The sequence below is a fragment of the Pristiophorus japonicus genome, chromosome 17, assembly GCF_044704955.1.
Source record: "Pristiophorus japonicus isolate sPriJap1 chromosome 17, sPriJap1.hap1, whole genome shotgun sequence".
In the NCBI taxonomy this organism is placed as follows: domain Eukaryota; kingdom Metazoa; phylum Chordata; class Chondrichthyes; family Pristiophoridae; genus Pristiophorus; species Pristiophorus japonicus.
In genome coordinates, this window is record NC_091993.1 from 112,121,593 (window position 1) to 112,135,066 (window position 13,474).

Sequence of the window (13,474 nt, forward strand, 5' to 3'; positions counted from 1 at the left end):
TGCAACAACCACCCTCCTCCCCCACCACCCGCTCCCCCCCCCCCCCCACCCACCCGCCGCCAATATACGTATTTTAATATTCCAAAGTACTCCACAGGAACATATTCCTTGCTGAAAAAATTATTATCCCTGAAATGGAAATGGGGGTTGAGGGAAAAGGAAATTAATATTTTTCAACATGGAAGCACCAAACAGCTGCAAACAGCATGCCAGGGATGATATAGGTCTAAAATTCAATGATCTCAAGGCATTCTAAGCAGTAGCATGCACAAAGATTTTTGAGCTTTTGCAAGTAAGAGTTACATTTAGGTGCACTGCTCTGAACGCCTTGTTGTACTTCAACATGTTCCTCTCTCCCACCCCTTTAACAGCCTCCAAAAAAACTGCTCGAAGAAACCATTGTACACCAGCAGACATTTAATGTTCTGTAGCGAAAATAAAAACAAAAAGAAATTGAAAGCCCATGTGAATTGGATGTTAACATCGCAAGAATTGGCTGTACAAGTTCTTTTTTTTCTAACTTACAAAGATATGGCTGCTTTTGACAAAATGCTGATACAGACAAACAATTGCGCAGTTTTTCAGGATTCGATCACATTCATTTTTAAACATTTCAATCGGCAAAAAAAAAATACAATTCAGTTCACAAGATCAGACCTGACGACTCGGTGATTTTGGTGGCGTGCAGCTTTTTATTCTCTTCTTCGTTTTTCAGCATCGTACCTCTAAAGTATTGAAGGTAGAACTAGCAATGACAAGTTTGTGATAGCTTTTCAGGATTACATCATCCCACATCACCACTCATTTACATGGAACAACTTGACCATACTATTTTAGATACAACCATCACTTGCAATGCAACATTTCCCCATGTGTGAACTGGTTAGCTATGAACTACAAAAGATCGTGCCCTTTTAAATCCCAGGGTCTTAATTTTGAAAAAAACCTAGGCTGACCCAAAATGTTTACGTTATCTTAAAAATACAATATCAAAATCCGTTTTTCTTTTAAACTTAACATAACGCTAAAACAGTTGAACGAGTGGGCCAAATAATTACATTTGGACTGAAATAGTAGACTGGGATCTATTCATTTATGACCACTTGCTATTTAGTTATGCTGGAAGGATGCAACAATTAAAATGGATGGAATCGATTTAAGACGACGTTAGTTTTACCTACTTAACCGACCCAGGATTCGCATGTGAAAGACTACAATGCTATAGAGACAAATTTTAGAAACTGCTTAGATATTATGCTGGGAGACAGATGGTAATCAGTTGGCATTGTTGTAAATGGCAGATGCTTTTTCCTTAAAGGACACCAGAAACACTTTTATTTACTCTGTTAAGGTGACAATTCAAAATGGTCATAAACCAAATCTACACCTATTTTTAAAATGAAGCGACATCTAAACTTCTAGGTCATTTGGCTACGTGTATGTACAGAGCCTAAATTTTACATGGCCAAGATAGTTAAGCTGTTGTTATATTTACAGGAGTCTTCGATCTTGTCCTTTGTTTAAAAAAAAACATTTGTTGTCAAACATTTCCGACAAAGAAATCCACAGGAAGGATTCATTCAACTGACAGTACAATGGACTCCAAGAAAATGAGCAGATTTTTCTTTACTAGTATGCAAAAGATGAATGAATCGTTTGTTATATAAACTGTACTTGCACATTACAAGCTTGCATCTGGTTTGCCCTTTTTGCACGCAACAATTCGATGCTGTAAAGGAAAGACGGCAGGGTTAATTTCCTGAAAGGATGAGATCAAATAGACTGAAGGTTTTGCCTTCATCTGAACATACTCTGGGCATATTTTTTTTGTTGCTAAACTACTTTTGTTGAGTTGTCAGATCTTTCCACAGCTTCACTTGAAATTGCCATTACAAACAAAAAGTAATTTGACAAAAATACTAGCAATTCGTGCTAGGTTTGCGGTTCCTAATTTTGAAAAGATCAAAGCAACTCCTATAAAATACCAAGCCAAATTTAAATGATTCGATTCTGTTAATAGCATTTGCAGGACACTAAAAGGGACAGTCTCTCTTTTAAAAAAAAACACACACACACACACAAGTCCTGTGTCTAAACCTTGTGAACCGAGCTGTCAGTGAAGTCATTTTCTAACTCTACTTATATAAAAAAATATCCCCTTGTATTGTTCAGTCATCCCCAGAATTAACTTCTTCCTCTTCCTCCTCTTTATCACCCTCCTCCTCCTCATCTTCTGGCTCTTCTTCCTCGTTTGTTTCTGGTGGAGGGCTCTTCTCCTTCTTTGACTCTTTAGCAGGGCTTTCCGGTGGTTGCCCCTTAGAAGGTGGTGATGGCTTTGTGGCAGAAACCCTCCCCTTTCCTTTGCCTTTTACCGGACTGGGAGTTGCAGGGGTGACTTAAAAGTAAAAGATACACAAATCAGGAATTGTATGAAAACATACTTCAGAATGACATACTTCACTACGACAAATCATCTTATGCGCCACAAAGAGGGCCATTTCAAAACAATCCAAGATTCAAATAGACGAGAGTATAGTTAGAGTCAAAAGGAAGGAGATATTTAAGTGCAACTTTAAAAGAGGTTACAACACTTGAACACTGCATAAAAACAGTGGAGGAAATCCATTTTTTTATAATTTTTTTTTTACAGTATACAAACAGGCGAGACACTCCATTGGATGCAGTAAGCAGCATGCTGGGCACTGAAAGATCATAAATCAGCACCCGAACCTTCCTAGACTTGGAAAATATTAGAAATTAAAACATGCACACATATGATTGAATAAGTAGTGAAATGAAGGAAATAGTTGGGGGGGGTGGGGGATATTTGAACTAAATTACTGATGCAGGTCACCACATTGAAGCAGAGACCAAATCAGGAAGCTCCGTCAGATAGAAGCACGAGGTAGTGAGGGAGGTTAATACCTGAATGTTGAACAACATTCAATAGTGAAGTACAAACATATCTGCAGTAAATCTTCCCCAGTTGTTAAACCACCTTATAGAAATTAACAACGACAAACATTATGGAAAACAGAGGCATGAAGCTCAATGATACAAGCCACAACAATGCAAAGGCATTGGCTTGATCCATCGAACGTCTCTGGTTGCAGATATATAGAGCCATATAGCTCTCAACAAAATGGTATCTTCATTCTGGAGGGGGAAGCATGTAGTTGAAGTAAATATTGCAGGAGAATTTTTAGTATAAACTTTATATATAGACCAATTTTATAACTCGTTCAATTACCAAATAATGGCCACCCAAACGCTTCAATAATAAATAAAAACAGCAAATATTGGAACTACTCAGCAGGTCAGGCAGTATCTGTGGAGACCCTATTTTTTCACATGGCAGCTGTTGGATTCTGCCATTCCCATTTATACCTCTTCTAGACCCATCTTTTAATTCTTTACTTGTCCCATTACATCTCCTTTCGCCTTGCATCATCATCCCTTTTGCAATTTAATCACTCCTGCCTTGCACCCTATCACAGACCTCCCTTTTGTTCTTTCCTCCCCTCCCACTTTTCCCTGCCCCTGCACTTGCTTAAAGCCTGCAAAAATCCTAACTTTTTCCAGTTCTGACAAAAGGTCATCGACCTGATTAACTCAGTTTCTCTCCACAGACACTATCTGACCTGCTGAGTGCTTCCAGCATTTATTGCTTTTATTTCAAATTTCAAGCACCTGCATTACTTTACTTTTGCCAAAGCTTCAATGGCCACCTACAACCTACAATGAGCAGTGTGATGATCACAAGAGATGTGCCTCCAGAATAAGGCCATGTAACAACAGGAGTGGAAGAGCTATAGTGATAGGGGATTCAATAGTCAGGGGAGCAAACAGGCGTTTCTGTGGCCGCAGACGTGACTCCAGGTATGTTGCCTCCCTGGTGCCAGGGTCAATAGTATCACCGAGCGGCTGCAGGGCATTCTGGGGTAGAGGGTGAACAGCCAGAGGTCATGGTCCATATCGGGACCAATGACATAGGTAGAAAGAGGGATGAGGTCCTGCAGGCAGAGTTTAGGGAGCTAGGAGAGAGATTAAAAAGCAGGACCTCAAAAGGTAGTAATCTCTGGATTACTCCCGGTGCCACAAGCTAGTGAGTACAGAAATAGGAGTATAGAGCAGGTGAATGCATGGCTGGAGAGATGGTGCAGGAAGGAGGGCTTTAGATTCCTGAGGCATTGGGACCGTTTCTGAGGGAGGTGGGACCTGTACAAGCCAAACGGATTGCACCTCAACAAAGCCGGGACCAATATCCTCGCCGGGGGCAGGGGGAGGTTTATTAGTGCTGTTGGGGAGGGCTTTTTCTATGTTTTAAACTTGCTTGGCAGGGGGATGGGAACCCGAGAATAGATTCAGTAGGGAGCGGAGTGAAGCTGGAATGGGAAAGCAAAAATGTAGAAAGTGAATTTGAAGGATAAAGGAAACAAGTAGGAAAAAATGATTAAAAAAAACTAATTTAAAAGCTCTTCGTCTAAATAGATGTAACAAAATAGATGAGTTGAGGGCACAAATAGATACAAATGGGTATGATCTGATAGCTAGTACAGAGACGTGGTTGCAAGGTGACCAGGACTGGGAACTAAATATTCAGGGGTATTTGACAATTCAGAAGGAGAGACAGAAAGGAAAAGGAGGTGGAGCAGCACTGTTATTAAAGGATGAGATCAGTGCATTAGTGAGAAACGATATTGGCTCAGAATATCAAGACGTTGAATCAGTTTGGGTGGAGATAAGGAATAATAAAGGGAAAAAGTCGTTGGTGGGTGCAGCTACATTGTTGGACGGGGTATAAATTAATAATGGAGGCTTGTAATAAAGGAACGGCAATAATCATGGGCGATTTTAACCTTCATATTGACACGATAAAGTAAATTGGCCAGAGTAGCTTTGAGGAAGAGTTCATAGAGTGTATCCGGAATAGTTTCCTTGAACAGTACGTTGCGGAACTAACTAGGGAGCAGGCTATCTTAGATCTAGTATTGTGTAATGAGGCAGGATTACTAAATGATCTCCTAGTAAAGGATCCTCTGGGAACGAGTGACTATAACATGGTTGGATTTCAAATTCAGTTAGGGGGTGAGAAAGTTGGTTCTCGAATCAGGGTCCTAAGCTTAAATAAGGAAGACTACAAAGGTACGAGGGCAGATTTGGCTAAAATGGACTTGGAAAATAGACTAAAGTATAGAACAGTTAATGAGCAGTGGAAGACATTTCAGGAAATATTTCAGAACTCACAACAAAAATATATCCCAATGAGAAGGAAAGACAAAGAGAAGGAATAACCATCCGTGGTTAACTAAGGAAATAAAGGATGGTATTAAATTGAAAACAAGGGCATACAATATGGCCAAGACTAGTGGGAGGCCAGAAGATTGGGAAATTTTTAAAAGCCAGCAAAGAATCACAAAAAAAAATGATAGAGGGAAATATAAAAACAGATAGTAAGAGTTTCTACAGGTACATAAAAGGGAAAAGAGTGGCTAAAGTAAATGTTGGTCCCCTAGAGGATGAGACTGGGGAATTAATAATGGGGAACAGGGAAATGGCAGAGACGAACAAATATTATGCGGCGGTCTCCACGGTAGAAGACACTAAAAACATCCCAATAGTGGATAATCATGGGGCTATAGGGAGGGAGGAACTTAATACAATCACTATCACTAATGAAGTGTTACTCGGTAAAATAATGGGACTAAAGGCGGACAAGTCCCCATGACTTGATGGCTTATATACTAGAGTCTTAAAAGAAGTGGCTGCAGAGATAGTGGATGCATTGGTTGTAATCTACCAAAATTCCCCTGATTCTGGGGTGGTCCCAACAGATTGGGAAACTGCAAATGTAAAGCCTCTATTTTAAAATGGAGGCAGACAAAAAGCAGGAAACTATAGACCAGTTAGGCTAACATCTATCGTTGGGAAAATGCTGGAGTCCATTATTAAGGAAGCAGAAGCGGGGCATTTTGAGAAGCATGATTCAATCAAGCAGAGTTAGCATGGTTTTATAAAAGGGAAATCATGTTTGACAAATTTGCTGGAGTTCTTTGAGGATGTAACGAGCAGGGTGGATAAAAAGGAACCAGTAGATGTGGTGTATTTGGATTTTCAGAAGGCATTCGATAAGGTGCCACACAAGAGGTTACTGCACAAGATAAAAGTTCACTTGGTTGGAGGTAATATATTAGCATGGATAGAAGATTGGCTAACTAACAGAAAACAGAGAGTCGGGATAAATGGGTCATTTTATGGTTGGAAAACAGTGACTAGTGGGGTGTCGCAGGGATCGCTGCTGGATCCTCAACTATTTACAATCTATATTAAATGACTTGGATGAAGGGACCGAGTGTAATGTAGCCAAGTTTGATGATACAACGATGGATGGAAAAATACATTGTGAGGAGGACACAAAAAAATCTGAAAAGGGATATAGACAGGCTAAGTGAGTTGGCAGATGGAGTATAACGTGGGAAAATGTGAAGTTATCCATTTTGGCAGAAATAATAGAAAAGCAAATAATAATTTAAATGAAGAAAAATTGCCAAGTGCTGCAGTACAGAGGGACCTGGGGGTCCTTGTGCATGAAACACAAAAAGTTGGTATGCAGGTACAGCAAGTAATCAGGTAAGCAAATGTCCTTTATTACAGGGGGAAAGAATATAAAAGCAGAGAAGTCCTGCTATACAACTGTACAGGGTACAGGCAAGGCCACACCTGGAGTACTGCGTACAGTTTTGATCTCCGTATTTAAGGAAGGATATACTTGCATTGTTGGCTGTTCAGAGAAGGTTCACTAGGTTGATTCCGAAGATGAAGAGGTTGACTTATGGGGATAGGTTGAGTAGTTTGGGCCTATACACATTGGAGTTCAGAAGAATGAGAGGTGATCTTATTGAAACTTATAAGATAATGAGGGGGCTCAACAAGGTGGATGCAGAGAGGATATTTCCACTCATAGGGGAAACTAAAACTAGGGGACATCATCTCAGAATAAGGGGCCACCCATTTAAAACTGAGATGAAGAGAAATTTCTTCTGAGGGTTGCAAATCTATGGAATTCGCTACCCAGAAAGCTGTGGGGATAGGGTCATTGCATATATTTAAGGCAGGTAGACAGAAAAGGGAGTAAAGGGTTATGGGGAGCGGGCAGGGAAGTGGAGTTGAATTCAGGATCAGATCCGCCGTGATCTTTTGAGTGAAGGAGGGCCGACAAGGTTTTGTGGGTTTTAACAAATGTGAACGGCAGCTCAATTACTTGCATTTGGAAGTTAAAAAGGAAAAGCGAATAGCACACAATCATTTTTCAAAAACCTGCATGTAAAAATACAGCATAATTAAAAGTTTTGCTTGTTAATTTCTTCAAAATTGTATACATACATGCAGAAATAATATAATACAGTTGGTCAAATGTTGAAAGGATCCAAGAATTAGTTGGGGAAATTTGCTCAAATTTGGTGAAAGTTCATTAAAAGTTGTTCAAATATCAGAGTGATAATATCTCAAATACTGAGGTGCTGTATCAATTCTTGGCCGTGCAACAGCAGTTGGACATTATAGGGTGTAATTATTTTTCCCAAAGAAACCTAGTATGAAGACTTAAATTCTGTTGATATCTGGAGAAGCATTATAGAGTAAGATTTTATTAGTAGTTGGATAGACTACCCCCTAATCCTTATCAAATCCAGATGCAGCAGAATTGAGGGAAGAGAAAATAAAAGGGCTTCCTGCATATTACAACCACTGTTCCCTTTAAGCAGCGTGGCAGCTCCAGGTGTCCCACACAGCCGGCAAGCCGACTTCTAAATTGAAAAAAACCCTGCATGTGCGCACTTTTGAATGGGCCGTAAGGGGAACGTGGTTACAACTGTATTTGTTTTGAAGCCTTGTGACAAATGCTTAGAACTTTTAAACAGGCTTGAGCACACACCTGTATCAACACAATCACATTAGAGATTGTCTCAGGATTCTTACTCCATTCTAAAATTTAGTTTTTATATCTTTACCCCTTCTGAAACATTAAAAAGGATATTCAAGTAGGTGTTCTAAAGTTTGGGGGTGGGTGCAAATCGATGAAAAGTCATGAGAACATAAGAATTAGGAGCTTGATTAGGTCATATGGCCCCTCGAGCCTGCTCTGCCATTCAATAAGATCATGGCTAATCTTCTATCTTAACTCGCTTTCCCGCCTGATCCCTTGATTCCAAGGGCTAGAAATGACTGTTAATGCTTCGCTATCGCTATCAGGCCGTAAATTCAAGCTTTAATTTGCGCAGCGGTAAAAATCGGCATTGCACGAGGTTTCGCCAACTTTAGTCGGAGGCCGATGCTGCGAGTTGCGCCGAGGGAGGGCAGAAAAACACCTAAAAATTGGGGGGAAAAAAATTCACAAAACTTTTGCAAGACACTTATCTATCAAATTGTTGCAAAAGAGTTAAAAAATAAAAACTTAACTTACTTTTTTGCAGGTCTTCACACTTACCGCTGCTCCAACGCAGCTTTTTATATGTCGGTATTTTTCACACAATTTTTTGGCGAGGACCCGCTGCCGCCAAACGTCTCTGAATTTCCCGCTGACCAGGTTTTCGCCAGAAAAAGTGAAATAGCACCAAAAACCCAGTTACAACCTCGCCGAATTTCTAGCTCTCAGTCCAAAAGTATAGGAATGAAAAACGCTGGCAAATGCAAATAAAACCAGCAAATCATTTTTCCAGGGCTGTGAGGCAGGGAGCATTTTTAAACCATGAGAATGATTTTGACAGATTTTGAATGCCCCAACACAATAACTCCCAAACACCTTCTCTGTTGCAACCCTTTTCATCTCTCGCTTATCAATTGGGTTGATACTACGGTCAGTCAATGTTCCTTTTAGCTTCCCCTCTAGGCTCCAAAAACATCCATCTTACACGTGTAGAAATTAAATCCCAATCGCAGTTTTCTGCACCGACTCAATTTTCCTCATAGAAGCTAAAAACGGTGGAACCTCGTGTCTCGTACAATCATTACTTCTTGCGCTATCTTACATTATTTTAAAAGCCAAGCTTAGCACCGCCCGAGTACTTGATCAGGCCTTTCACACTCAGGGTGGTGAACGACACTACGGCCCTTCGCCTCTAACCATAGTTTATCAAAGAGAACAGGAGACGAACCCCTGGCACGGTAACTTCTCCATTAACAGGAGCGAGCAGCTTACCTGTAGCACTGAGCCGGGGCTTGGGCGTCGTCTTCTCTTTTTTTTCAGGTACTGTTTTAGTCTTCCGTCCCTTTTTGCTTTTCTTCAAAGAGCTCTTGTAGTCGCTGTCATCATCATCTTCCACGTAAAAGTCTGCATCACTTCCAGAATCCCCTTCTATAATAACATTGAACAATTGTGAAATTCAGCCATACAAGCTATTACTCATTTTCATGTTGGACCCACTAAACAGGATTCAGGATTTTTTAAAACAACGATGAAGTATTTTTTTTTAAACAAAGCTTAGGATTTTAAAAGCATTTTGTGCTCCTTCATTACCAATATGAAATTTGTGCTGATGCTTAGGAAGCACACACACAGTGAGGCAAGATATACAACATGATGGAGGAGCAGTTACAGTGCTGGACTGGAAACCCACAGGTTGTGAATTCAAAGGCCACCACAAGTGGTGAAACTGAATTCAATAAATCTAGTCGTTTATTGACCATCTCAGATTGCCAAAAAACACAAGATCACTAATGCCCTTCAGGGAAGGAAACTTGCCACTGCCATTTGGTCTGGCCGACACCAGACTCCAGTCCACACACGTGGCTCGCTGTTAATGCTGGCAGGGCAAGTAGCAATGGGCAACACACACACCGCAAGAACAAATACAAAAGGGACCTCAACCGAGAAGACTCTAGCGTTATTAGAAAATAGTTGCAGGAGTAGGCCATTCGGCCCTTCGAGCCTGCACTGCCATTCAATGAGTTAATGGCCGAACATGCAACTTTAGTGCCCCATTCCTGCTTTCTCGCCATACCCCATGATCTCCCTAGTAGTAAGGACTTCTGCTACATTTAATAACATCTGGATACAAATTGTAGCAGAAGATTTCCTTCTATTTCTCATTGTATCTGTGAACCCACTGCCCGAAACTAACATTTGAAATCAAACCGGACCGATGCACCTCTTCCAACGTGAGAGATATAATGGGACTTTTTATGCCTCTACCCAGGTCAAAACTTTCTCATGAAACTATTAGTTCCTGGAATATTTGTGTTGCTGGCAAGGCCAGCATTTATTGCCCATCCCTAATTGCCCTCGAGAAGGTGGTGGTGAGCCGCCACCTTGAACCGATGTAGTCCATGTGGGGAAGGTACTCCCAGTGTTGTTAGAGGGAGTTCCAGGATTTGGACCTAGCAACAATGAAGGAACGGCGATATATTTCCAAGTCCGAGTGGTGTGTGATTGGAGGGGATGCTGTTTCCATGCGCCTGCTGCCCATGTCCTTCTAGGTGGTAGAGGTTTGGGAGGTACTGCCGAAGAAGTCTTGGCAAGTTGCTGCAGTGCATCTGGAGCAGCTGGGCAGCATACCACTGCACGGTACAGCGGAATTGGTGCAGGATGGCGACGGCAGCGAAGAGGACGACTGGATTGGACGTCATCAAGGTCCAGGTCGGTGATTGGAGCGTGGGCAGGTACAGGAGGAGCGGCAAGGTCGGGGCTCAGGAGCGGCGAGTGATCGTGGAGCGACTCGATCGGGGCCCAGGAGAGGCGCGGGTTTGGAGCCAGAAGAGGCATGGGCCCAGGGGCAGCACGGGCCAGCCCACACTGCAATTGTGCGAGCACTAGGTCCAGGCAGACTTTTTATCCAGTCGTCTTGGTGAATCCTTGCCACTGGACCAAGATCTAACTCTGTCAAGCCCGTGTGGTGGCTGGTGTGCAACAGCCACCACACGTTAATAAAATCCATGCACAGGCATCTTCCATTTGTCATGATGTAGTTCGGGACCTGGAATATTAGGTCTCCCATTGAAACACCTGTCAACTCTACCCTTTTTGGCGTCGAAGCAAGTCATCCTCGATACGACGGACCGCCTAGGAGGATAGGTTTTCTAGCCATAGTTGGGGAAAAGACAATTAATCCTCAAATCAGCAACAATCGTCTTGAGCTCTTATTCCATCACTATTTTAATAAAATTGGAGGTTATAGCGATAACAGTTCAACATGCACCTGACACAACCATACCAAACAATACCCAACGGAGCCTCCTTCAAAAATGCTTTTAATGCAATCAGTGCATGCCTCTCAAAGAATTGCTGGGTGAAGTTGAAGTAGACAGATTTTTGTCAAAGGTTATGGGGAATGGACGGGAAAGTGGAATTGAGGCCAAGATCAGATCAGCCATGATCTTATTGAATGGTGGAGCAGGCTCGAGGGGCCAAACGGCCTACCCCTGCTCCTATTTCTTATGTTCCTGTCTGGAGGTCCTGCGCAGGCCACGTACCGGCTTTTGGTGGGAGACTTCAGGAATGCACCACACAGCCAAAAAACAATGACAGGGAACATTGATTGGGACTGCAGGTAAAAGTTCTCTCATGCTCCCCTTTTACTATCCAGCAATAAAACTGCACCCATCTTAAAATCGCTCACCAGAAGCTCTCCTGTTCTGTTTCCTTCTATCTACACTGAAACAGAAACAAAGGCTTGAAGTTATCCTACATTTACTGTGTGTGATGTCCACCGAGTTTAAAACAAAAATTCTCTGAAGTCAGCTCACCGTGAGAAACAAGACAAAATAAAACTCTTGGTTTGGTGAACATTTCAAGACTGAAAAATGATACCAACATAATACTATCAGAAAAGCAGCAAAATTACTGTGCACTGTTAACCCAAGCATATGTTTCCCTTTCAATTAAAACCAGCAGCAGGACTTAGAGACTCAGACACCCAACATAACAGGTCTGTCATGCAGTTAATTGTTCCCTGCCTTGTGATACCTTACCCAGTCACTGGGGAACCAGAAAATATTGGAAAGCATTTCTATTTTGCAGGTACTGTAGAAACCATTCCATGGGCCCAAGTTTCGGCCTCAGTTGCTCCTGATTTTTTGGAGCAACTGGTGTCGAACGGAGTATCTTAGAAATTCAAATTCTCGGCATTTAGTTTGCTCCAGTTCTAGTCAGTTATAACAGTTTCACTTTGGAACAGAATTTTTTTTTCCCCAAAAGGGGGCGTGTCCGGCCACTTATGCCTGTTTTCAAAGTTTCGGCAGTGAAAACTTACTCCAAACTAACTTAGAATGGAGTAAGTGAAGATTTTTGTACGCTAGAAAAAACCTTGTCTACACTTTAGAAAATCAGGCGTAGGTTACAAATCAGGCGTAGGGAATGGGGGGGAGTTTAAAGGGAAGTTTACAAACATTAAACACTTCAGTTTTACAAATAAAGAGCCATCATCAATAATAAATGATAAAAACCAATAAATCAACCAAAAAAAAATTAAGAAATAATTTTTAAAAAACCAATAAAACAAAACATTTTCTACTTACCGACTGCAGCACCGGGAGCCCTCCAACAGCATGCTGGGATCCCCCCTCCCCCCCCCCCCCCAGTGTGTCTCTGTCAGTATCTCTATCTCTCTGTCTGTCTCTCTCACTCTTTGTCTGTCAGTGTCTGTGTTTCTGACAGCGAGGGGGGGAGAGGAGGGGGGCAGAGAGGGAGGGAGGGAAGGGGAAGGTGGGGGTGGGGGTGGGGAGGAGAAGGGGAAGGTGGGGGTGGGGAGGAGAAGGGGAAGGTGGGGGTGGGGGTGGGGAGGAGAAGGGGAAGGTGGGGGTGGGGGTGGGGAGGAGAAGGGGAAGGTGGGGGTGGGGGTGGGGAGGAGAAGGGGAAGGTGGGGGTGGGGGTGGGGAGGAGAAGGGGAAGGTGGGGGTGGGGGTGGGGAGGAGAAGGGGAAGGTGGGGGTGGGGGTGGGGAGGAGAAGGGGAAGGTGGGGGTGGGGGTGGGGAGGAGAAGGGGAAGGTGGGGGTGGGGGTGGGGAGGAGAAGGGGAAGGTGGGGGTGGGGAGAAGGGGAAGGTGGGGGTGGGGAGAAGGGGAAGGTGGGGGTGGGGAGGAGAAGGGGAAGGTGGGGGTGGGGAGGAGAAGGGGAAGGTGGGGGTGGGGGTGGGGAGAAGGGGAAGGTGGGGGTGGGGAGGAGAAGGGGAAGGTGGGGGTGGGGAGGAGAAGGGGAAGGTGGGGGTGGGGGTGGGGAGGAGAAGGGGAAGGTGGGGGTGGGGGTGGGGAGGAGAAGGGGAAGGTGGGGGTGGGGAGGAGAAGGGGAAGGTGGGGGTGGGGAGGAGAAGGGGAAGGTGGGGGTGGGGAGGAGAAGGGGAAGGTGGGGGTGGGGAGGAGAAGGGGAAGGTGGGGGTGGGGAGGAGAAGGGGAAGGTGGGGGTGGGGAGGAGAAGGGGAAGGTGGGGGGTGGGGAGGAGAAGGGGAAGGTGGGGGTGGGGAGGAGAAGGGGAAGGTGGGGGTGGG

The 13,474-nt window shown here is 43.5% G+C and overlaps 1 protein-coding gene across 3 annotated transcripts in view; it reads right to left on the bottom strand.

Annotated features, from left to right (window-relative positions):
* Window positions 1–399: 399 nt before the first annotated feature.
* Window positions 400–13,474, bottom strand: part of nucks1a (nuclear casein kinase and cyclin-dependent kinase substrate 1a) — a 106,160-nt gene continuing 93,085 nt past the window's right edge. For all 3 annotated transcript variants that reach the window (XM_070859083.1, XM_070859081.1, XM_070859082.1), the window contains 2 exons: window positions 9,197–9,352; window positions 400–2,395 (listed from right to left, as the gene is read on the bottom strand). In XM_070859083.1, coding sequence (XP_070715184.1) covers window positions 2,169–2,395; window positions 9,197–9,352 — 383 coding nt within the window. In that variant the 3' untranslated portion in view covers window positions 400–2,168. The remainder of the gene's footprint in view (window positions 2,396–9,196; window positions 9,353–13,474) is intronic.